Below are 26,183 nucleotides of genomic sequence, written 5' to 3' on the forward strand. Positions count from 1 at the left end.
TTCCTAAGAACATGCTAATGCTTTTAAAATTGCTTCTCTGAGACATGACCTTGTCTTTTGAAAACCCAGAGCATGATAAATTATTAATTTAACACAGCTCCTTTTGGGAGGGACAGCGGGGGCAGGCAGTAACACATTGCTGTTTGTCGCTTGTAGTTAGGTATGTTCCTATCTCTTTCTATCTCTGATACAGATTTTAAAACATCTCAAAGTGTAATTTACTTAAGAGACAGTTGACTCAAAAATGCAAGCCAAGGTTTTATTGACTAATTCAAGGCCTAATCTTTCAGGATGCTGTGTACTTTCAACTCCTGCTTTCATTAGTTTCTAAGCCAATAATCTGCAGTTGGGGTGGAGGTTTTTGTTTGTTTTACAAATGTATTATATAAATCTGAAACTGTGATGAAACCAGTTATTTTGTCTTAGGCCTGGGATCCAGAGCTGGAAATGCATACTTTTGGCACCACTCTCTAATTGCCTTGTTTCCATGATCTGAAGAACAGAATATACCATTTGATCCTGTTCTGAGGATTAATTACATACTGTAATTACCAGAATTGAAGATAACTTGCAAGAAATCTGCAAGTGTAGATTCTATACATGGAAAATTTATAAATTTGTTATAATTTTCCATGTATAGAATCTAATTATCAGAGGTTCATCTTAAATTTGTCCCTACCACCACTGTAGCAGGGGGGTCAGATGGTAGGGGAAGCTGTGAGGGGCGATATGAGGGAAGGTGTTGTTTAAAACCATTGTTTTGGTTTTGGGGAAAAAGACATTTTGCTTTTAATGGGACTTAAATATGAAGGCTACGGAAATGCCAAAGTATTGATGGATGATTGAAGACATTTATGTCTCCCCCAAAACCTACAAGCTGTGCATTGCACTGACAACCAGCCATGATGTCTAGACTGGCCTTGAACAACATGCCTTACTATCCTCATTGAAAGTGTTCCACTGCAAGCTTCATTTTACTTCCACAGTGGTGGGATAGGAGGGATTAGTAGGTGTATACAGGGAAGCACTGAATAAGAGAAGAGGGTTATTCTTTATCTACTAACGGGATGTTGACTGCAGGGCCATCCCTGGGGGCGCCAATCAGGGGGACCACCCTGGGCCCCAAGCTTTGGGGGACCCTGCGGAGCTGGGCAGAGCGGCTGTGGCTTGTCCTGCAGGGCCCACTTAGTGCTGGTGACTCTGCCACTGCTGCCACCAGCTTCACATCCAGCCGCTTGCTACCCCCCACCCCACTGCTGCTGCCAGCTTCTTCATGTCCAGGCCCCACACAAGCTGCACCCTGCTAGGGTCGTTTCTGGTTGGGTGCTAGGGTCTTGTGGGTAGCCTTAGAACATGGGATTGGTGAAGGCACATAAGAAGGCATGGGTAACAATTTACGAGGGAGAGAAGCCTAGCTTGGGCAAGGGAGACCCCATTGCACAGCGTGAGAGAATTCTTGGATCCTGAAGATGTTGGTTCTGGGGAAGAGCAGTGTACATTGTCCTGAAGAATTTGATAACTGCCATTTGGAACTCAGAGGGCAGCAGTTCTCTTTAATGGCTATTTGAAAAAGGAAGAGGGGGTCTGAGCCAAGGAGGTATCCAGAAAGTAGTGTTGGGGAGGGGGCATTTGACCTTCTTACCTACAGAAACAATCAGAGCAGTTTTGTATAAACTAAGCTGTTGTACAAACAGTTGGTTTGTCTGCATCCTCATCCTCGTGCATCATGTTGAACAACTGAGATGCGAATGCAACAGAGAAGTAACTGTAGAGTGCCAGCTGGATTGCTTGAATGCTAGTTCAGGAAGACAGTTGCCCTCTATCATTTTAGCTCTACCGTGAGTGGGATTAAGTGACATAGCAGCAAAAACTATGGTGGCTACCACCAGCAATAGCAATGACAGAAAATTGTAGGGCAGGTGAAAATGAAGACTAGGCTGCTTTACCCATGTTACAGCATAGCTGGCCTTCTGGGTGTTGTACTTGAGAAGTAGTAGTGATTTACTCATTTATTGGCATTGAGAAGTTGGTATCTTTGAGTACATGTTATTCTTAGCCAGTTACATTTGTCGACACTTTTATGTTCATCTGTGTCATTTGTGGGGTTGGTGTGTGTTTCTCTTTTGTGACCTTGTTAACTGCATAATTATCTGTTGACAGTGGAGAATGGAAACTCTGATAACCTACTGGATCAAAGACATTTGGGAATTGTCAGTGTTCGAATCATGGTTCATGAGTGGCCTTTGGCTTCCACCTCCAATTTGCAGTTAATTGTCATTCAGGAAGAGGTGACAGAAATCGATGGAAAGCAGGTAAAATTCGATTGTGTTCGTTAGCCTTTTCTAAATCCAGAACAGTGGTTTAAACTTTTAACTCTAATTATGTGGGGCAGTGTTCTGAGAATGATATGTACCTGCTAAAGCAACTATCAGTGTTAGGGATAGATGGGATGCTTATCTGCGTGGATGGTCTGTGCTATAAATACAAGACTTCAAAGTTTGGTGTCTTACTACAAACTAAGGCTGACTGGTTGATTTGTTTTTTAAAGAGTAGAATTTTTACTACTCTATTTTGTATTTGAATAGCATTAACTGTCTTATAAGAGCTTTTCCATATTGATATTGCAGCTACCTGTTTTAGTCCACTTGTATATAAATATATGCTTCCATTAAAAAAAAAAAAAAAAAAAAAAATGCATTTACCCAGGAAAGCTAAGCTCACCTACAATGTCTGTTTGTTTGTTTTTTAAATGAGACTTTGCTTTTTTTAAAAATTGCAGGATTCTTTCATTGGCTTCAGTTACTTGTAAAGTTGACAAAGATGAGTGAGGAACAGTTTTAACAGTTTCTTTGCCTCTGTTTTCCTGAACAGGGACCAGGATATCCCACCTACCAGAGGTAGGGACAGTCTTGGGGATAGCTCTATCAAGCCTTCAGTCAGTGCAGATGTAGTTAGGGATCTTCTGGAAGGGCTAGACATTTTTAAATCTGCAGGTCCAGATGCCCTCCACCCAAGGGTGTTGAGGGAGCTGGCAGGGGTCATCGCAGAGCCTTTGGCCCAGCTGAATGAGTATTCGTGGTCATCTGGCCAGGTGCCGGGGGATTGGAAACTGGCTAATGTGGTCCCTATTTTTAAGAAGGGGAGGAAGGAGGACTCAAGTAATTACAGGCCTGTAAGCCTCACCTCGGCGCTCGGGAAGCTCTTGGAGAGAATCATCAAGGAGCATATCTGTGGGGGGCCTGCAGAGGAGATCATGCTCAGGGGCAATCAGCATGGGTTCACTAAAGGCAGGTCCTGCCAGACCAACCTGATTGGCTTTTACGACCAAGTAACTAAATCCTTGGATGGTGGTGTCGCTGTGGACATAGTCTTTCTAGACTTTAAGAAGGCCTTTGACACTGTCTCTCACCCCATCCTCATCAATAAATTAAGTGACTGCGGCATTGATGCCTGCACAGTTGGATGGGTAAAAAGTTGGCTGATGGGGCTCACCCAGAAAGTAGTGGTGGACAGGTTGTACTCAACCTGGCGAGATGTGAACAGTGGAGTACCCCAGGGCTCTGTCCTCGGGCCCGCACTGTTTAACATCTTCATCAGCAACTTGGACGACGGGGTGGAAAGCACGCTGTCCAAGTTTGCTGATGACACTAAGATGTGAGGCGAGGCGAGGAGAGAGAGGGAGAGAGAGACTGCAGCTAGATTTAGACAGACTACAAAAGTGGGCAGATGAGAATAGGATGGGGTTCAACGTAGACAAATGCAGGGTGCTGCACCTTGGGAGAAGGAATCCACAGCATACTTACAGGCTGGGGAGTTCCCGTCTTGAAAGCACAGAGGCGGGAAGGGATCTCAGAGTCATTATTGACTCCAAGATGAACATGAGCTGCCAATGCCAGACCACAGCCAGCAAGGCCAGCCATACCTTGTCATGCATCCATAGGTGCATCTCAAGCCGGTCCAGAGAGGTGATACTCCCCCTCTACGCGACTTTGGTCAGGCCGCAGTTGGAGTACTGCATCCAGTACTGGGCACTGCACTTCAAAAGGGATGTGGCCAGCCTGGAGAGGGTTCAGAGGAGGGCCATCCGCTTGGTGAGAGGGCAGCAGGACAGGCCCTATGAGGAGAGACTGAAGTACCTGAACCTGTTCAGCCTCAGCAAGAGGAGGCTAAGGGGGGACCTGGTGGCTGCCTACAAACTCATCAGGGGGATCAATAGCAAATAGGCAGAGCTCTTTTCTCCCCAGCACCACCTGGGGTGACAAGGAACAGTGGTCATAAGCTGATGGAGAATAGGTTTAGGTTGGAGATTAGAAGGCAATATTTTACAGTTAGGGTGGCCAAAATCAGAACCAACTTCTCAGGGAGGTGGTCCCTCGCCCCTACCTTGGGCATATTCAAGAGGAGGTTGGACGATCACCTGTCTGGGGTCTTGTGAACCCAGCATTCATTCCTGCCTGTGGCAGGGGGTCAGGCTAGATGATGTGTTCAGGCCCCTCCTGACCCTAGCTACTATGAAACTATGAACAGGGTGGTGGTGGTAGTGGTGGTGTTGCAGTCATGATGGTCCAGGGAACCTGCAAAAAGCAAGGTTTGTTTGGAAGTATCTTTTACTGGAGTCCAGTAAAAGATATGACCAGGAAAACCTTGCCTCTTGCAGATTCACATCTAGCATATTCTCTTGTCTCTTACTGGACGAGCTACATAGTTGGTCCAGTAAAAAAAAGTATTACCAAACAAACCTTGCTTCTCTGCAGAGATAGTCAGCCTTTCAGGTCAGGGAACTGTTAGCTCTGTCTTGCCAGTAGCAGCCTAGGAAAGCATTTAAGCATGCGTTTAACTGTAAGCATGAGTAGTTCTATTCTGTTCCAAATTCAAATTGTGCTCAAGTGCTTTGTCACTGGAGTGCTTAGCTTCACACCAGATCACAGCATTTGGTCTCATCATAAAAGGCCATGTAGATTTTTCTTCCTTTTAGGTTCTTGTGTGTGAATTTAAACCCCCAGAAAGTGACGTCATAAAACAAGATTTCAGATGAACACTAAGGGCTGATGGTCTCTTAAAAAGAATCCAATATCTCTGAAAATATGCAGAGTAGTTATAACTAGATGGGAAGTGAGGAAGTAGGTCTAACCAGTGTTTAAAATGTGTAGGACTTATTTTCCAGAATTTCCTTTGCATTGGTAACCAATATTCAAACCAAAGAGGTTTGGCACTGAGCACACAATATGATTCAAGTTGCCAAGAGAAATTTCAAGCCTATAGTCTAATGCACATCTATTGTTTTCTACTCACATGGTGTTAGGTGAAATTTTATTTTGAAATCTAGTACTGCAATGTAGCAGTGGTATTTTGTTAATGAGGAATTATCAGAATAGCCCAGGACTTCATTTACAGGCATTTTGCAGATTGCACGTTTGTTTAGAGAATCCAGCAGCTTGTCAGACTACTTGATTGTAGTTTATTAAGAACTAGGTACATCAGTGGTGGCCAAACCACAGCTCACAAGCCGTATGCGGCTCACTGGCACGGTGGTTGTGGCTCTCTGCAAATTGGCTGAAGCCCCGCCCACTTCTCCCCGAGGCAGCTCCCGGTGACAGCACAGCCCTGCACCTCCTGCTGCTCTGGCTTTCCCTGCAGGGAGCGCACCCCGAGCCTACCCTCCTCTCTCCAGGACTGCCAGCTCAGCCACTGGGCTGCTTGGGCAGGGGCTGCAGCGTGCTCCCCCCTGGGATAAGCCAGAGCAGCTCAGATGGGGGAGGGGGGGGGGTGTCACCTCCACTCCAGGTCGCTCAGCACCCGCCCTCCCCCACCCCCACCCCTTCTCTGGCTCTTGAACTTCAGTGGAGGATCAGGTGTGGCTCCCAGGGTGAGTAACTCTGGCCACCCTTGAGGTATATGTTATTTGAAACTTTTTACAATGAAGCATTAGTTATGAGTGAATATAACTTAGCCATGTTTTATGTTAACTACACTGTTGATATGTACTAGGAAGACCTTACTAGGAAGCTATGAAGGTCAGTCAGAAATTAATGCCTCTTCTTTTTCTCAGCCAAATATTATTGAAACAATTTTAAACTTGCACAAAAAAATAGTTAATCATCTCTGAATGCACATCTGTTTTTTCGATGCAGTCTCCACCACCACCAGCAGCCACTGGTGAACAAGAGCATGTATCCTAATGTCATACGAGGATCAGTCAGAAAGTGGTGCCTCCTAATTTTTCTGTTTTAAGTGGACATGGTTCGTGTTCTTATTGACTTCTTGCCTTAGTAATCTCAGAGGTCAAGACCCTGAAGAAATTGACACACAGCATGCAGAGGGCCCATCCTGACAGAAGCATGTCTGAAGTTGCTTCTGCTAGACAGGGCTCACTTACACACCAGCTTGCACACTACAGAGGCAGTCTCCACCCACTGTACAGCTCAGAGGTTGAAGGACTGACTACAAGTGCAACATTTTTGGGATGACTGTGAAGCAGCAGAGGTTGTGTAATAAGGACAAGGACTTTTACTTTGTTCACCAATGGAAACAGATGACTGATGGAGAAGGAGATGGTTGAAAAATAGTTGCGTATTCAGTGAGGATGTAAACAATTTCTGTGCAGGTTTAATATTTTCTCAGTGATACTTGGCTGAGGGGCAAAAATAGGAGGCATTCCTTTCTGAATGACTTTGCTAGTTTTAGCAGGTTAAACTGTATCTTTTTTATATTAGAGGCTTTCGAGGGTTTTTTTTGCTGGTTATGAGCAGACAATGAACAGATTGTGAATAATATGCTTACAGTGTTGCTAGGCAGTTGGTGAGCACTGCCCGAGAAGAGCATTCAGCCAGTAGCTCACACTTGCTACTTGCATTTGCTGCAGCATTCATTTTGGCTGATAAATTTCCACATTGCAGACCTCGTCTGGGTTATACTAGCGATGTAGCTACTGATTAATTAAGTACCGGTTTAAACTCCTGGAATGTTACTGGTTAAATGGTTAACTGATAACATCCATCCACCAGGGAGCAGCCCCTACCTGTACTCATTCTCCAGGCAGCAACAGTGAGCTGGGAAAACCCCTTGCCTCCTGCTGCTGCCAGTGCACAGCTGCTTGGGGAGCTCAGGCTGCTTGCAGCAGGTGGTGGGGAGGCAGCAAGCAGCTCTAGTGGGGTCCACAGAGCCCTGGCCCAGATCATTGTAAGCACCAGGTGCATGCACGCCTTGGGGCAGGCAGATGGTGGGGAAGCCACGAGGGGCTGGATCCTTCTTATGGCAGGACAGCCCTGGCCCCTTCCCTACCACCTGCTCCAAGGTGCATGTGTACCTGGTGCCAGCAACTACCTGGGCCAGGGCTCCACAGACCCCAGTGCAGTTGCTTGCAGCCTCCATGCTGCCAGCTGCAAGCAGCCCAGGCTCCATGGCAGGCAGCACCAGCCTGCCCGGAGCCCAGGCTGGCCATGGCAGGCAGCTGAGAGGCTGCAAGTGGTTGAATTAGGGTCTGTGGAGCTCTGGCTCAGCTTGTTGCTGGCAGCGGGTATACGCACATCTTGGGGTGGATAATGGGGAAGGGGCTGGGGCTGTGCTGTCACAAGAAGGATCAGGCCTCTTGTGGCTTCCCTACTGCTTCCCTGCCATACCTGGCACTAGTCCCCCTCCTCCTTCTCCTTGCTCTTCCCTCCCTCCCTCTTGCCTGCCTTCAGGGGCACCGTGACCCCACTTTCCTGCCGGACTGTTCCCTGTCTTGTGCCAAATGATAACCAGTAAGGTATTCCTGGTTATCAGTATGTGAACAGTTAAATGTGAGCAGCAGAGCTCACCCAGTCGGCAGCTTCCCCTTCAGCACTCTGCGTAGGGCTGAGTCCTGCCCAAGGCAGCCCATACTGTGCTCCCGCCCGCACCCTCCAGCCCTGGCCCCGGCCAGCACGCAGGTTCTAGTGGGGCTGTTCCCAATGCAGTTTCAGCCAGCCGGGCTCATGTTGTCACCAGGAGGCGAGGGGAGCAGAGCAGCACCTGGCTGGCTGCAGCCACACTGGGAGCAGCCCTACTAGAAGCTGTGCATGCTGGCTGGGACTGTTCTGCCCCCCTTGCCTCCAGCTATGGCTGCTGCTCCTGCCACACCGCTCCACGAAAAGTAGCCACCTGTGGCCAGGAGAAGCAGGTGGAAGGCAACTGGGAGCTGGAGCCAGAGCTCCATGCGGTGGGCAGGAGCTGCCCTGCTCAGGCTTCCCACCCACCCAGAGTGGTGCGGCAGGGGCAGGAGCAGTAGCCACAGCTGGAGGCGAGGGGAGCAGAACCCTGCTGGCCCCGACTCCGGCCAGCGCACATACCTTCCAGTAGGGCTGTTCCCGGTGCGGCTGCAGCCAGCTGGGTGCTGCTCTGCTCCCCTTGCCTCCAGTGGCAGCTCCTTCTCCTGCTCTTCCCCCTGCTGCAGCACTCTGGGCAGGCAGGAAGGAAGCTTCACTTGGGTGGCTCCTGCTGGAGGTGAGGTGAACAGAGCAGCATCTGGCCAGCTGCAGCTGCACTGGGAATAGCCCCACTAGAAGCTGCTTGCTGGCCAGGCCTGGGCCAGCAGGAGTGTGGCGCAGGCTGCCCTGGCAGGAGCAAGTGGAGTCTCAGTCTCATGTGGAGAACTATGGGGGCAGTCGTGTGCTGGATCCAGTCAGTTGGCAAGCCAGATCCAGCCCATGGGCCATATTTTGCCTGCCCATGCTGTAAGATCACTTGTTTGGATATGATAGAAATCATGGAAATGATTAAATAAATAAAAAGGAGTTTACGGTCAGTTTGTCAGTGAGCTCTGTACATCCAGCCCTGAATACATTGCCCATTTTACTCACTACTTGTTTTCAGCCACTCCTATTCCTCGCCCTTGCTCAGAACAGTAATATTGAAATGTTTTTTCCTTTTGCAGGTGCAGCAGGAGGAAGTTACTGAGGTGGATATCTTAGTTAAGGACCAGAGAGTCCTGAGACATTCCAACTACTCTGTTCCTTTGAAAGAAAGCATGCTCTATTCCATCCCCAGGGATAATGATGTCTTATTTACACTTCCCAACCTCCCAGGAAAAGGTATGTCATAGTTAGCTCATCAGTCACAAAGCACTTCATAAAGGCAAGTAAGGATTGCCATTCCTGTTTTCTAGATAGGGAAACTGTGATGTGCACATGTGAAGGGACATGCCAGAGATACGGTCTCTTCATGACCAGGCAAGGACGTTGGTTGCTGTGGTTTACTTCTCTGCTATAATAGTCCATGTGTTATTCCTATTGTTCTTTTTCAAATTAGCTTTTTCTTCAGAAGCTCTTCTGAAATGTTGGCATTAATTGGGCCATCATAGCAAAAAGTTACTGGCTTAATGTTACAAGAAAATATTCTCAAAAGCTCACTTTCTTGAGACTGGAAATGCAAAGTATAGAGGAGATTCCTGTCTGGCTTATTATTAACTATAGGGAATGGCTTTGGTTATTCATTTTTTTGCTTTGTATTGAAAAATGTGTTCAGACTTCAGTTTTGTAAATAAAACTCTGGCAGTTTTGTTAGGTCACATTAATCAGATCTTTTCTCACCTTTTAGCAGATAACTGCTGATCACAGTTAAGTGTACCTGGTAGCACCACCTCTGTGTTGTTCAAAGTTCATGTAGAGGTCAAATGAAAAAAAATCACTGATTTACATCTTCCCTGTAAATGCTGATAACTGTGCAGCGTGCATGTAAATGCAACATTCTTTTATAGATTCATAGATTTCTAGAGTCGGAAGGGACCTCGTAGATCATCGGGTCCAACCCCCTGCACCAGGCAGGAAAGAGCGCTGGGGTTAAGTAACCCCAGCTAGATGTTTGTCTAATCTCGAACACCTCCAAGGTAGGGGAAAGCACCACCTCCCTTGGAAGCCCATTCCATATTTTGGCAATGGCCAAAGAATTCCGTAAAGAATTTCTTACCATAAAGAATTTCTTTCTTATGTCCAATCTAAGTCTATTCTCCTTCAGTTTGTGGCCATTACTTCTGGTAACCCCAAGGGGTGCCCTGGTAAACAGTGTTGCATATTCCCTGCTGGCCCCTCCGATGAGTTTGTAGGCAGCCACAAGATCACCTCTCAGCCTTCTCTTGCGGAGGCTGAAGAGATTCAGATCTCTGTCTTCATAGGGTCTTACCTGCAGGCCCTCAACCATACGAGTAGCCCTTCTCTGAACCCTCTCAAGATTATCCACATCCCTCTTGAAGTGCGGTACCCAAAACTGGATGTAGTATTCCATCTGCGGCCTCACCAGTGCCGCGTAGAGGGGAATTATCACTTCCCTAGACCTGCTCATGATGGACCTGCTGATGCAAGAAAGAGTGTTATTACCTCGTCACACTGGCAACTCATGTTCATTTTTGCGTCAACCAGGACGTAGTTTACTTCTAGCTTGTCTTGTCAGCTGTTGCATTACAGTGTAATGAAATGGGGAGGCTAAAACATTTAACTTCTTAACTAATCCTTTCTTTAGTAGACATTCAGGATCCATTGCAAACCACCAGTCAGTACCTCCTCAGGCAAGCAGAAACTACAGTAGATGAAGAGACATTACCTGGCAAGTTACCAGAGACACCTCTTGGAACAGAGCCTCCATCTTCATATAAGGTAATCTCTTATTGGTGTACATTTCTAAAGCCCGGTTAACAAAGGAGCAGTAAGTTTTCTCTCTTGGCATTTAGTGGCAGACATGGATGAGAGTTGGTGGCAAATCTAAGAAAAGGAATGGATGGTTGCAGTACTAGGGTGTTGTTGATAAAGACTGAACCATTAACACTGTACTAACTGGTTCTGAAATTTACTATAATAACTTCTCTAGGTGTATCTATACTGTTCCCTTCAGAAGCAAGTAGAAAGTTATAAGCCTACTTCCATGCATATCTGGCTGAGGAGTGCAGCAGATAAAAACATATATAGCTTCTGCAAGAGCATTAAAAGCTGGGGATTTTTTGGTGGGTTTTTTTTTGTTTTTTAAAGAATAACGTGTGAGTTTTTTTCATTTTCAGAATTCTGTCTTGGGGTTTTCTTTTGCATTTGTACAGTGGCTTATGAAGTGCATCTTTCAGAGGCTGGTTATAGTTTTTGTTCCCATTCCTGCTTTATCTGAAAAAGCACCCAGATGCCACATCTACATGAGATGCTACTGCACAGTAGTGTTGGGGTCACTAACTGTGATGCGATGCTGCTGTGCAGTAATAATAAGCTACTGCACAGTAGCATCAGAAAAAGAATGCGGAGACACTATGACACAGTAATACTGGTTACTGCGCAGTCATTTAGTACTTGGTTATGCAAGTACTAAATTACTGCAGTAACAACTGTGCAGTCTGCTGCTTGTGTAGGCACAGCCAGACAGCTGCAATCTCAGTGAGGTTATAGTCTGTTATGTGTTATAGGAATGTAGTAATTGCAATTGTCTAAGGTCTGGTTGTCCAGATTGTCTAAGGACTTGAGGACTCCTGCCTCCTCTCTCTGAGAGTGGCTAGCAGTCAGTACTTAAAAGGAAAACACAAGAAAACTCCTAAAAGTAGACAAGTAAGGGATAATCTATACGTAGCAGGAGTTTCTTCCTGACAGTAATGAGTTGGTGGTTGGCTTTGCTTTCTGAAAACTGATGACTAAGATTCTTCCTAAAATCCCATGAACCCCTGCAGCACACCACTACAAGCTATGCTTCTCTGCCCCCAGAGGCAGGGGCAAAAAGCAGAGGGGGAGCGCCTCTGGAGACCCGGGTGACAGCAGCAGGAGCAATGGGGTGGGGGAAGCAGGACCAGCAGCTGAGAGTTAGACCATCCTGGTTTAAACCAAGGGTTTTCAACTGGGCATACCCTCTGCTGCTATCTTTGCCGCGCGCGCGCGCCCTCCCCGCCCCGCCTCATCTGACCGCTGGGGGATTTCTGCCTTCTTAACTGGCTGCCAGGGGTACACTGACCCAAAAAGGTTGAAAACCCCTGGTCTAAATCATACTGAGCTCTGACCTCACTATGAGGCTCACAAACTCTGTTGTGTAAAAAGGATTTCCTTCGGTTATAAATTATTTTCACACTGGTGTCAATGACTATGCCCCTGCTCTTTTGTTCTAGAGGAAGGGCAAAGAGTTCAAGACGGTGATGAATGTAAAGATGTTATCACAGATGCTTTTGTTGACCAGTAAAGTTATTTACATGAAGTGTGGACTCTCTCCTCACTGCTGCAACTTAAATCATTGTGTAAGCAGAGAGGCCAGGCTACTTTTGGAAAGGCAGCTTGATCTCAGTAAGAGAGGCTGCAGCTGCAAATGTAAATTTTTGGGGAAGGAATGAATAGAGCTTTTGCAGGGAAGGGGAGGGACTTTCCAGGAAATGCAGCACTTCTGCAACTGCTGTTTAGCACATAGAAGTCAGCACCAGTCATGACAAATGGGAAGATTTTTCTGGGTATTCCCTTCCTGGAAGAACTGTTATTGTTGTGCGTGTGTTCTGTATAGCGTGTGGTGCAAGAGGAAGAAAGAGCACTGTCTCCATTGGTTTTACCTTGGCTGTCAAACTAAAGTACAGCTAATGTTTACCATAATGGTAGAGTTCCAAACTCAGCAGTGTGCTGCTCCAGACAGACCCAAGGTCATACTACCCTCTTGTGGTGTATTGAGCATACTTCAGATGGCTGATTCATATACCATTGTATCGCACACTGTTGCTCTACCACCAGCTCTCCCTTCTTTGCTACATGCATATAGGAAAGGTTGTTCTGGGTATCAGCAGTGAACATGTTTTTTAAATCTAGGTCAGGCTTCACTGGATCTGTGCTTTTCTGCTAGGATCAGTAGCTTTTGGAAATTCAAAACTTGCGTTCGTTAAACCCTCCCAAGCCCGAAGGCTTTCAGACTTAGCAGGAGCTAGACAAACTGCCCTTGAAGTAGGTCATAAACAATCTTGTTCTTTGGTTGCAGGTGATGTGCCAGTGGGTGGAACAATTGAGAAACAAGTTGTGCAGTTTCTGGCTTGAATCTTTCCCTGTGTTCTTTAATTTGATGGAGGTAGTTGTGGTTGGAATAATAGGAGCAGCTCTTATAATAAGAGTTTTAAAGATGCTGTTTCCCTCCTGTGAACACAAGTAAGTAATTCTTATGTTTTATCCCCCAAAAAGAGAAGTACAAGTATCATAGGAATGTTTCAAGGAGGCAGCCACTGTCATTAACTTCCCAATGGAAGTATTCTCCCAAGGTAAAAGTTTGTAAACAAAAAACAACTCCCATCCCAATATTTTCTTTTGAAAATTCTTGTTGAGCTTATTACAAATTCTTAGGAGGAATCCTTTGAGAAATCCAGTTTAGGAGCTGAGTTTTTATCTGTGGCCAGATACTTTTAAGCTCCCACAAAGGCATCATGGTCAAGTATAGGATCCAAAAACTCTGGCTGAACCTCACTGCCATGCAACATGGCCCTACCAATAATTCTTTACGCTTCAACCAAGGATCTGAAAACCATCAAACCATGTAAGTCAATCTCATGCTGTCCCCAGCTAGCAGAAATACGTAGGCTTCTCTCTGCTTCCTCTGTCATCAGGTGGCAGCTCATCTGCTGCATTCTCAGAGGTAATTAATAAGACACATGTTAACAACACTTTTACAATGGAAAACAGTACCTGGAGTCTGGCACAGTAGATAGCCAGAGAGAAAAAGCATTGGCTCCACAAGCAAAGTGTGGGGTTTTGCCATCCCCCATAGGCTTAAGAAAATGGACATGAAGATTTTTAACTACATTGTGCTGGAAGTAAAATAGTATGGGTCATTCTGATCTTGTTAACTCCTGGGCTGTGAGACTTAAGGCTACACCCAATTCCCAAATGAGAGAGAGAATGGGAAATGTGCTGCAGCAATCCCAGGTATCCTTAACTGTGTTTTCCTTTGCCTCGTGCAGCCTCCACATAAATTTTATGCCTGCACACCATATGCTTAGCATTGACAGTGAGCCAAATCCCCAGTACATCGTGAATAACAAATAAAATACATTGCGCTTATGTGACTAGACTCGCCCTACCTTCCTGAGACGAACTGAAGAACATTGAAACCATTACATATATTTCCTAGTCGACATTTCTCTCCTGGACTTGGTAGTGTTAAAAACTAACCCCTTCTGAACAATGGTAGTGGTCACCACTCATTTATGTGGTTTTATAATGTATACTTAACTGCTTAAACCAGTCAGTCTGGATTTAGATTCTGACCGCAAACTTCTGAGCAACCCATTGAGAGAGAGCTGTCATGCACTGGCTCTACCAATCTCTTGTGTCAGAGGGAACAGATAAGAGGGAAAAGGTCAGATCTATCTAGTGTTTTCCCACTATCTTACACTTGGATTAGTCATGTTAGCTTGAAATGGAGAGCCCGGCATGTGACTTTGCAGCTGCAGCTTTCTTAGTGCACTTAATGAATGGTGTAATTGGTACAATTGATCCTGGTTTCTCTATAGAGGCCCTTAGGGAAAGGGGCATAATGGGTGAGTAAACTGAGAAGCTACTTACGAGTGCCCTTTACCAAAGCATCTGCCGTAGTCCCCTCCTGCCCCCTCAGTGCACACAAAGGACACTGTTAAACTAGAGCAGGTGAAGTCAACTGTCAGAGTGGGGATAGAGCAGAGAACAGACTGGAATTGGCCACTTAAGCTACTTTCCTACTGTAGATAAAACTTATGCCTTTCCAGGAGAGTTTGAACTAAGCAGAACCAGAAAAGGCCTGATCTTTGCCCTCAGGCTCCACAAGGAAGCACCTGATTAGAGCTCTCTTGAGGTAGCTGTCTGAAATCAACACAGGGGAACTGTCTCCAGACTTCCATGTGAAACCTCATTGCTGCTTGCCCAAACCCTCCAAGGAGCAGGTTCCTATACAGGCAGTACAGAGTGCAAGTTGGTGTGTTTACCCTTTTCTAATGCAGAGTAATATGTATCTTTCAGAGGACTGCTTTCCATGGATGACATCCGCATTGTTCCTGTGGTTACAATTAGTCTCCTTCCGGATGTTCCAGAGAAACCAGACACCGTAGAGGAGAAATTGTGTACTTAACACCGGGTTTACTTTTGAGTCTTTGTATGAAACTTTAATTGACCTAAAATTTGGCACTTGAACTTTATGTTGTTTGTTTCTTACTAAGAAACCTGTAAGTTGGCTGATTGCGTTAAAGGAACACTCAAGGTTGAGACCCAAAACTAACTTACCTTCCCTGCTCCTCTTGGCAAAGAATAGCAGCTTCCCAACACAAGTGCTACAACAGGTTTTAACTTCTGTGAAGTAATTTCCCAAATGCTAGGATGGAGAACGGGCTCCCTTAAATGAACCCAGTTCAGCTGTCCTTGAATTTGTAGTGGGATGAAATACAGGATGTCCTGAATTCCCTAGGTAATTATCTAGCACAGGGGACAGGAGTAGAGCAGAGAAATTACACATGTGCCTGTAAGACCAAACAACTGGCCAACCTCGTTTTAGGTCTGCTACTATTGAGTGTGCCTTGTGGGGAAAATATAATCACTATAAAATATTTGTACTACTATAATAGCAAGTTACTGTGTATGCAAGACAAAACTGAAAGGCAATTTGGTATTTCAAGCACTTTATTCAACACTCAATTTTGTATGAGGCCCCTGCTCCACTAAAAATTGATAGCACTTGTAAACTTGTGTGGCAGGTTTAGTGTGCTCTTTTGTATATCATGGACTGCAGTACCATGTAAATTTTCTCAGCAAGAAGAGCAAAATATCTTTAAAAGACTGGTTTAACTGTACTGAGTGGAGGCTCAGTTTTCCCAGACTAGTTTGTATTGCCATGAGTTTTCAAATAAATTAACATTTAAATTGTTTAATAAACTATGTGGTTTGTGGAAGTTCTAAAATGAATGTAGCTAAAGAAAACAGCAGTTTGCAGAACATGTTAGCTGAAGAAAAAAACAAATTGTAATCTAGTTTCGACCTTGCTATTCCAACTAATAAAATTATTTGTTACAAAGGGGTGGTGGTGGGGAAATAAATACCCATCTTTGCTACAGTGTCATGACTTAAGATCAAAAGGGCAGTTTCTTGCATTGAATGGAGTACTAGGTCTTTGAACACTTGGACTGCCTAGTCCTGTTTAAAAAAATGCTATGAACTAGGGCAATATATATTCCTTGCACATTTCTTGGAAGAACGGTAAGGCCATGCCTACAGGGGAGTTTTAACCAGTAAAACTGCTGACACCGCAGTAGTGACAATTCATAGAGAGGTGGCTGCCTCTATCAGTGACATACATTCCCACAGAGAGAGTGCATTAGGAAGAGACACCATACAGGGTTGTTAGCCCCAAAACCATGGTCTGCCTTGCTGCACTTCACACACTGGAAAATGTAATAAGGAGGATGTATTACCCAAGATACAAGGATATAAAGCATACCTAGCCACATAGGAGTATGGCCTGGTGTAGGCATGACATTCCAGTTCTAGCTCTCTCTTTTAAATGACGGGGGGAGGGTCACAATTTTTTTATGATGCATTGGTACATCATCCAGGCATTGCTCACTAACTGGTTCAAAATGAAAAGATCTGAACATTATGTATTGAAGAGCAGCAGATCTTTCCAGGACAAAATATTTTGATGTAGGTGGGCAGCTTCCCCAGAGTGATTCTGGGGAAGCTGGTCTACCTTTTACTTTCCCCACTCAGAAAGCTATACTAGACACCTGGAAATTTAACCATCAGCTGAACAGCTGCAAGAATAATAGTTTTCCAGACTGAGTGCTGGCAATGCCTTATATGCAGGTTGATGTCAATGAGGCAGATGTTCCCTTTTTTTTAGTAGTGCATGTTTTACACTACTAAAGGAAGGACACAAGAGCACAGCCTCAGGGAGACTTTAAAATTACTGTTTCACTCATGGCTTTAGTCTAACTTAAATTATTTGAAAATACCTTGCAAATTTGGGAGGGGTGCGGGTTTTTTAAGGCCCCAAAGTGATTGAATATAACTACATAGCTGTAACAACTAACTTGCTAATGAATGAAAAATAGAACGGATGGTGGCAAGTGTTGTGGGGTCAGTAAGTGTAATTTGAGTTGTTCTCTAGACACAGAATGAGGGGAAAAATAACTGCAGTTTGGCTGGGATTTTAAGAGAGCTGTCAATAACACATGCAATCCTAGAACCACTGAATTATTTCTGCGGTGGTACTAGGTCACTAGTACACTTACATTTAAAGGGAAAAGGCAAAAATATTTTTTTTGAAAGTTTTCACTGAAAAACTCAAAAGGCTCAGACTTGTTATAAGGATCACTCTGCAGCTTCAGCATGCGTTTCTTAAGCTGAGTGGCAGGGTGTTACAGTGAATATTGTGAAATCCATTCAAGATACTTGTTATGGCTGATAGCTCTCCAAAGGACAACAGACTGAAAAAGCAACTGTTTCGTGTTGGTGCCAACAACGCTTAGCATGATAGAGGAGGATGTCCTAACTGCAGCGCACAAAACAAGCTCACCCATGTGAGAGGTGTTGGAAAGGATCAAAGCACCTCCTCCTTTGGTTTTGTCATCTGTGCCAAAGGACAAAACAGGACATTTATACTCAAGTCTGCAGGGAATCATAGTGGTGTCGCTGCTGTCTATTATCATAGCCAAGAAAAAGCAGAGCAGCCCTCCTTGAGCTGGCACTATTAGTGTCCACCTCATTCTAAGCACTGAACTGAACAAGTGTTTTGGTTTATTTATGCTTTACAAAAATAGCTACAACACTGCAACATTACTAGTGCAGGTACTGGGTCATTGATGCCATTTCTGTTTCGTGTCAGTTGAAATATTGGGTCAGTTTGCAATAAGCTGACTGGTTAGCCAAAATTGTACCTTACTGCCAAAACCTGCCAGCTACCCAATTCTTTCAGGCTACTGGCTACTTCAAAAGGCAATACCTTTCTCCACCTGCAGTTTATCCAACCACCTTTCTGAAATGGGAAGGGAGATGCAAGGGTGGGACTTTGGGCATCATGAAGGTAATGAATTATGACAGGAGTTCAACTAGGTATATTATTGCATCTTAGGTCTTGCCTAGGTCAGGGTCCAAGTACTGAAGAGCTCTTTGTAGAGTCAGCATTTCCCTCAGTGCCCCCTTAAATAATTCACCACAGCAATGGTACTGCTGGGTAACCATGAGGGCCACAGGAACGCAGCCTCCAGCTCTCTCTAGTGACAGCCTGATTTTCCTACTTATTCCTCTTTTTTCACTAGTTTGCTGCAGTTCTTCTCACAGCAGTACTGCTTGTTCCTATTGCATTCTAGCACTTCTACATCCACTCTATAAAATGAGACTGCATATGTGACAACGTTGGCCAATGGCCATAGTAGTAAATGGATTTCAGTCATATAGTATATGCTGAAAAATGGTTATCCGTATAACCTAAAATCAGGTCTATTCCTACCTCTCCAGCTTGGGTTGAATTCATTAACTGTTAGTAGCTTAATAAAACTGCATCAAGACTACCAGATGCAAAAATTCTTATTAACATTCCTGCCTCTGTTATGGATTGGCAACTCTGTTGGAACTGGAGTTTCCATCTCAGTCAACAGCAAGAATCTAAATTTAAACAATCACATAAAGCCAGCTTCTGTCCTAAATGCAGAGCGAACAAGTCCCACTACTGCATTTGATTAACATTAACAGATAGGCAAAGGAGGACTGGTCTGAGTTAATTCAAGAGGTAGAGGTAACCTGCAGTTTAAAAAATTATTTTATTTAGAATCATGTTACTCTTAATAATTACAAAAATTAAAAAATAGCACTCAGTGCATTGGAACTACTTTTCATCACTTCTGAAGCTGTTTTAAGACTTAAGGCAGGTTTCTCAAAGTAAGTTTGGTTAAGAGGTCTTAGCATGATCCAAATTCAACTATCCATTTCTCATACTTCTCAATGTCTGCAGCAGATACTGATTTAGAAACCTTTTTCAAAGCCATTTCAAAATCCTCCATAGTTGTAGGCATGTGCATTTCATCTCTGGAAAGATTTCTGATTTCTTCTGGTGTCAAGCCTTCAATACGCCTTCTCATAGCCATCAATGATGCATCTCTGTAGGGCAGGGAAAAAAAAGTTACTTAGGATGAAGGTAGGTTTGGTTGCTTAAGACTTAAACTAAACATTCAAATTAGGCCACAATTTCAGTTTGGAGAACCAAGAGTTGTAAACGTTCATCGTAGCTGTCATTCTACCTTAGATATTTATGTGGCCCCCTAGACAGACACTCTAGCCAATGGGCCTCCCTTTCCTTCTGCAGTAGGATCCTTGAAATTCAACCCCTCAAACCCTGGAAAGTTTCTGCGTCACTGGCTATATGCAATAGTAATGCGAGTGCATCTTGCTTTGTCCCTGTTGCTTGATACAGTATTCAAAATGGAGCATGTTTGTCATCGCTGTAGGGACAAGCAATTATTGACAAAACTGGAGAGAAATTCTTTTCAGAACTGAGTCTAATGAAAGTAACACTTCTAGCTACTGGGGATGGCCAAATAATCTGAATGTGCCAAGTTACGATGCTTATTAGGGCATTAAATGCTTAAAGCATTTCCAGACAACCTATGCCAGGGAACAGCAGCCTACAGCATGTAGGCCAGTCTAATTTTGTGTATGTTTGGGGATTTAACGGAACCATTAAAAGTGCCCATTTAAAGCTGCCTCCTCAGTGCCAAATTTGCTGTTTCCCATTGGTGTTTGCCATGGCTTTCAGAAGCATGCAGTAAACAGAAGGAAGCACAGCGCAAGGAGGGTTCTTTAACTTTAAAGACAAGTCCTATTCTTTAATGCTGAATGCTTTTTATGCTCTACACTTGGTTCCAAGGTATTACATAAGGTATCTATTGTCTCACATTGTAAAATTAATAACTAAGTGGCCAATCTGAGCTAGGGGACAAAATGATTACAGAATATATTCAAGTCACATGCACCTCCAACTGCTGCTTCCAGTGAGCCTGTACTGAAGTGACTTCAAGTACACCTTGTTTTTTTCCTGTTACATCAAAGCATTTACTGACTGTATTTAGATGTCCTCTGTTGGTTCAACAAGAGTGTAGGAGATACTGAGCTGTGCTGAATGTCTACATACAAAAAGGACTGATGAAGTTTCAGTTTGCACAGCTTGAACTTATTTGCTGAAATCTTCAAGTTCCAAAACCATAAGTTTAAGTCAGAAAAGCAAGTTCATACCCAAAAATAACTAAGTCTCTAATACAAGTCTTTCACCAAATTCCAGCTACTGCTTCGATTTGGCAGTAAAAAAGCTGAAAGGATAGCCCCAGCCCCATGGGAGGCAATAATACAATCTCAATTTTGTTCCATGCTGATGGATGAAAGAAGCCACGAGATTCAGAGCAACAACTGGCTATAGTAAGGAGATGATGGCATGAGTGAACGTTGTTGTAATTAAATTCTGGTTAAATTCCCAAGGGTATGAACTACATTAGCTAAGATTTTTCTTGTATTTTTGTTGTTAGGTATGGAAGGGACATTACTTAGCACCACAAACAAGTACCAGGAAAGGATTTGGATGTTAGATGCAGGTTTATAGTATTTGTACTTATTTAAACTTGCTGACAAGCGCTCTGTCTGTTTAAGCTGGCCTAGAACTGTGACAGGAGAGAATCCCAATAACAAACTTTTCATTCCCATTTTATATATACCAACACATCAACTGAGCACAAGGTGTGTCAGCACAGTGCTCAGCTATCCAAGTCCCTTTGCTGGTGGGGTCAAGTAAATGGCATATCAAAGGATACTAAAGATGCTCCATTTAGGATGTAGCCATGTGTTTATTTGCAACAGTTGCAAATTATTGGAATGCTGTGAGTTATTAAAGTTAATAGGTTAGATAATCCTTGCCTGAAAGGGAGCAACTGTGCAACCCACAATGGCACTTAACACGTACTGAACTGCTTAAATGTGCATTTGGTCATGTTTTAACTGCACTTAGTAAATGTTAAATTAAACGTATGACACCACCCTTACAGTACTGATTGAGCCTTAAAAAGCAGAATCAGTACTAACTCTCTAGCCTCAACTAGAAACTTAAAGAGCTGTTTTACAACGGTTACAGAGACTGTGCTCTATTCCAAGTCATGTTAACTTGCCTTAACATAAATACTTTCCATCTTTCTATCAAAAAACCTGGTTTCAATCCAAGACGTAGTTTGTTTTTTGTGTTTGTCATAGTTAGAAACAGAATAAATTGATTTTTAGAACTAGCCCTAATGGCTTTATAATGAATTAAGATTTACGCGATACTTTCAAAACACAGCATTATAAAAATGCTAAAATATTACAGAAGACAAAGGCATCCTCTGTTCCTGCAGTAAAGTCCAAATTATGGGTTTTAATACACTGATTGTTCAAGTAAGCGCCAAGGAAAAAGACAGGAACAAGTGAGTGTTCATACAGTATAAATCCATGCAAAGAAAAAGCTATAGGAGTATTACCACCTAAACAAGGTGCGTCACCATCTCATGCTCAGTTTCCAGCATCAACAGTATAATTACAAACAACAGAACAGCCTCTGGAGGAGCAGCAAGACACAAGCTGACTTACACAAAAATATTACACCACAAAAGAAATGCAGCATGTAACTGCAGGATAAAGCTAAAGCAGCTAATTTGTGTTTAAACAATCCTTTTACTCTAATATGAAAATTCTCATGGCATACTTGACAGCTAAACTAATTACAAACAATCATCCCGCAGGTTCCTTCCTTCTCTGTGAAGTACTATTTCAAAGTACTATTTCTTTTTCACACACTTCCCACTAGGTCAAAGCTCCAGGACAGTTGGAAACCCTTTGCAAATGTGGGCCATAGCTAGCAATCTCCTCCAGGGACCAAAGAGCAGCCCTTCACATGAGACGCAGCAGCTAGCTACAAACTCAAAGGTAATCTCACCATGCCACTAGCAAAAAGATGATAAAAACAGCTGAGGAGTTGGCAGTGTGCCCTTCATATAATACAGACTGAACTGGACCTTCAGAGGTCAGATCCAAACCTCTTGCAGGCCAAACCCAGCCTGTGGACTGTAGGTTGCCAACCCCTGCTCTTAGTGGTAATTAAGGTTTTATGGCAGCCCAGGTAGACCTTATGCAAGGCATCCCTTCACTCTGAGGATTCCCATCTCACTTGACATGGCTCTCTGTTGCTTTAATCTTTTATGATTGCGTGGGGATATGCACCCTCAGAACCTCAATGGGATGATCCAAAAAACTCTGCAAGTTAAAACTAACACCCCAGGGACTGGAAAACTTCACACAAAAGGGATAATTCAGTTTAAACAACAAAACATGACATTTCATTAATATACCATTTTGATTAGGACTGTCGCAATTGTTTTTTTACCTTTATGATATCTAGAAATTGTGGAATAGAAATTTAAATAAATGGTTGTGTAGTAGCTAGCTTTTCTGCTAGATTTTAAACTGCAAGAGTGCCTAAATCAGTCTGTATTTTACTAAGAACTACTTGGTTTGAAATATGTTAAACCCACTATGGCAAACCATTATCAAATAATGAGTTTGTCTATATAAGGGCTGCAACCAACATACCTGCATACATTGGTGATATCTGCGCCAGAATAACCTTCCATTTTCTCAGCAATATTTTCAAGGTCAACATCATCAGCCAATTCAAGCTCTCGCAGGTTTATTCGTAAAAGTTCCTCTCTGCCTTTTGCTAAACAACACACACAAAAAGGTTAAATCAATGCAACCCATGTTCTGAAGACAAGATAGATGTAACAACTGTATCACTATCAAAAATTGAGATTGCCATTACTTCAATTTCGATAACTTTTATATTCGACTGGGGTCTCAGATTAGACCCAGATATATAGCAAGAGAGGTTTAAAACTTAAAAGCACCTCTGGGGGAGGAGGGAGAGAGCCCACAGGGCAGGGATATACAAGCTGTTAGACTGCAGCTGTTTATACCTGCATAATTCTGTAGTGATACAAGCAGAGCAAAACTGCTCCAACTTTAACCCTGCTTCGTCAAAGGTCAGCTAGGGCAATTTGGCTCACTTGTATGACTATAGGCTCATGCAGAGGTAAGTCACAGCATACCAGCTGTTACACACATTGGAGCAGCAGCCCCATCTCCCCTTTTAAAGTAGCTAATACGTATGTTTGCATATCCCTGCCCTGCCCACCCCCACCTCACCCCCAAGGCGCTTCTAAATTTTAGACCTCCCTCGCTATATCTCAATCTAATCTAATCAGTCAAATATAAAAGGTATCAAAATTTAAGGAATGGCGATCTTAGTTTCTGATCTTCTCCCCATACCCAAGATAAAAAAAGGAAGTCGTTATACCTGATGGTAAAGGAATGTAAATTCTCTTTTCTAGTCTTCGTCTTAGGGCCTCATCAATATCCCAAGGAAAATTAGTAGCAGCTAGTACCATAACCATCTTGGAAGGATCATCATTTTCAGATGCCCCTCCAACACCTGTGTTAGATAGGGATAGGAAATTCATACATATATGCAGATGAAAGCACCCATTACTCTGTAATATTAATGGAGCTCCTCTACTGTGTTGAAGTTCTACTTTAATTTTCAGTTCTACCAGGCATGCTGTGATTATAAACTGCAAGATTATAGGGGTCTGACCTTCTTTTTAGTTAAACCAACAGAAGTTCCCCTACAGATCGAAGTGAGAGGTGCATCAGGTTGCTAGAATTAAATAATCTGGATTTTCTTACTTGTGGAACCCTGTCATAACTCACTCTGCAGATTAGCAATTTTAAATTACTGCATTTAAAAAAAAAACCCAGGATGAAATGTTCTTCTTTAAGTACATTTCTGCAGTGTTTAGCAAAGATAAAATTAAAAGTTAACATTCTGCACAAGTAAAACTGAATTTCTTTTATAGCAAATGACAGACTAGTCATAGAAGTGACTTGTGTGTGCAGTTTTTATGAAAAAGCTATTAAAAAAAACTAGTGTCTTCATTTTTGTCCAGCTTCATCCTTTTTTCCTTCAGCAAGAGGGGAATGGAGTCAATGAAAGGTCAAGATTAAAGTAGTATCATCTGAATTTTAAACCAGCATAGGTAACTGATGATAACCTTATGCCGCTTCTACAGAACAAATAGAAAGTCACCTGGAATTCTACGTGACAGTTCTTAAAGGAAGGCTGTCCCTGAGGCTGCAAGGATTCAGTTGCAAATTATTGCTTTACTTTATTGGTGGAACTAGGGAGAAAAAAAATTGTGGGAGCATTAAAAGTAGGGTTATAACATGGACTCCAAAGATTGAGAAAGCTTAGTTATTCAGTTTGCAAGAGGATACTGAGATGGCTTTTATGGAGAGAGGTGGGGAAGTCAATAAGGAGCACTTATTAAACGTATCTGCAGTGTCTTGGAACTTGAACTACTGCCAATCAATGCACCTCTTTTTAATTTTCCTTTTTAAAAATGTTGTAATTAGATTATCCACTCCCTGGGTCAAGGAAATTTGAACCTTTATATTTTCTCCTCTAATCCAGAACCACCAATTGCTAATTAATTTACCATCCATTTGAACCAGCAGTTCTGCCTTCACCCGACGGCTGGCTTCATGCTCTTCTGAGGTTCCTCTGCGACTACAGATAGAGTCTATCTCATCAATAAATATAGTTGTTGGTGCATAAAACCGAGCCTAGGGAGATCAGAAGTTGACATGGCATTAATATATTTCAGGCTTTATTTAACCTTATTTCTTTTAAATTAATGTCTCCAGAAACATCCATAAAACAGCACAACAATGCAACACAACTGAATACAACAGGTGTAAATATCCAACAAGTATGTATCCTCTCCCACCTCTACCTCCATCTATACATATCTGGGGCTTCACTAGTAATGACACAACAGCATATAGCAATGACTTACTGAAGCACAATAACCCCAAGGTCTCATATGGCAACTGTTCACAGCCCTACATAACAAATTAACATCACATCTACCCAAAACTGTCAAGGGTGCAGTCACTTAATAGGAGGCATCAGAACTAGAATGATTGTTCACACGGGGAATTATACTAGAATAAATTCTGGTATAGGCTTAAATTCACACTTAAATTTATAGGAATATAATTCTCTGGTGTAGAGCAGCCTTTAGATGCCTCACAATATGGGCCTAGACTCCACTTCAAGGTGGCAGTTGTTTCACTTTCCCAGTGGTTCATGGACAACATCACAAGGTCCACAGCAGCTGGAGTATATGAATAAATAGCAGAGGGGGCAGGGCCACAACATTTCTCTACAGCCACTCTCTGTTTTCATGAGACTGCCAAGTCTCCCACTTCAAGCTGCGAGTCTTGAGTTAACATCCCAGTGTGATGCACTCAGTTTTACACCTCTCAGAGCTACTGATTCGGACTGCCTGCCAACTCAGGCAGAAATCACTCCCTTGGTTCTATTGTTTCCAGCTTCTAAGTCTTCTTCACAACCATGAAGAACAACATATCTTTTTTCATAAGAAAACTCAGATTCTGAAGTAGTCCCATGAACCCAGGGAATTATGGCCTCAAGCATAACCTATCATATTAATGTATATACCAAATTGAAGGCTGAACCCTTGTCAATTTTTAAAGTGATTTGCTAAAAATATGCATATCCATGACTAGACTGCAGTGTAAGTCGTTACAGACACCTGTATGTGCAATTTGGAGGTGTAATTTACTAATTGTTTTAGCTCTTGCCTAGGTTTCACTATTCCAGAGATGAAGTTACAACCCACTATTCCCTGCAAAGAGCTCTCAGTCACCATTTCAAACAGCAGGCGAACAAGTTTCTCAGATTCTCCTCTGTATTTTGAGGTTAGTGTTGATGAAGAGACATTGAAAAATGTTGTCTTGCATTCAGTAGCTACAGCTTTTGCAAGGAGGGTCTTTCCAGTACCGGGTGGACCAACCATCAGTACACCCTATTTAAAACAAAAAGAAAGTCTGAAATTAAGGTTGAGCATTAAACCTAGTGAAGAAAATTCAGTGCAACAATCTAAACATAAGAAGCTGTTTTATAGCTTCAGAATTAAAATATTCAATAGAAGCTTTTGCCCAAGCTGCATTACAAGCTAGAGTAATATTACTGGCCTTAAGCAATACCAATAATACAGCCCATAACCATATACTTATTTTACTTTATAGCTTAACTTGATTAGTATTCAGAACAGAAACTAGTTCCCCTAAGGG

The 26,183-nt window shown here is 43.2% G+C and overlaps 2 protein-coding genes across 5 annotated transcripts in view; one reads left to right on the forward strand and one right to left on the reverse strand.

The window, feature by feature from the left end:
• Positions 1–15,836, forward strand: part of GINM1 (glycosylated integral membrane protein 1) — a 31,429-nt gene extending 15,593 nt beyond the window's left edge. Inside the window, exons 4-8 of the mRNA XM_014605528.3 lie at positions 2,161–2,312; positions 8,894–9,050; positions 10,477–10,607; positions 12,928–13,091; positions 14,931–15,836. Coding sequence (XP_014461014.1) covers positions 2,161–2,312; positions 8,894–9,050; positions 10,477–10,607; positions 12,928–13,091; positions 14,931–15,039 — 713 coding nt within the window. The 3' untranslated portion in view covers positions 15,040–15,836. The remainder of the gene's footprint in view (positions 1–2,160; positions 2,313–8,893; positions 9,051–10,476; positions 10,608–12,927; positions 13,092–14,930) is intronic.
• Positions 15,837–18,699: 2,863 nt separating this feature from the next.
• Positions 18,700–26,183, reverse strand: part of KATNA1 (katanin catalytic subunit A1) — a 30,066-nt gene continuing 22,582 nt past the window's right edge. For all 4 annotated transcript variants that reach the window (XM_014605527.3, XM_019488338.2, XM_059713902.1 and 1 more), the window contains exons 7-11: positions 25,757–25,915; positions 24,521–24,647; positions 23,323–23,457; positions 22,560–22,686; positions 18,700–19,055 (exon numbers count right to left, since the gene is read on the reverse strand). In XM_014605527.3, coding sequence (XP_014461013.1) covers positions 18,857–19,055; positions 22,560–22,686; positions 23,323–23,457; positions 24,521–24,647; positions 25,757–25,915 — 747 coding nt within the window. In that variant the 3' untranslated portion in view covers positions 18,700–18,856. The remainder of the gene's footprint in view (positions 19,056–22,559; positions 22,687–23,322; positions 23,458–24,520; positions 24,648–25,756; positions 25,916–26,183) is intronic.

Source organism: Alligator mississippiensis, chromosome 1 (assembly GCF_030867095.1).
Source record: "Alligator mississippiensis isolate rAllMis1 chromosome 1, rAllMis1, whole genome shotgun sequence".
Taxonomy (NCBI): Eukaryota; Metazoa; Chordata; order Crocodylia; family Alligatoridae; genus Alligator; species Alligator mississippiensis.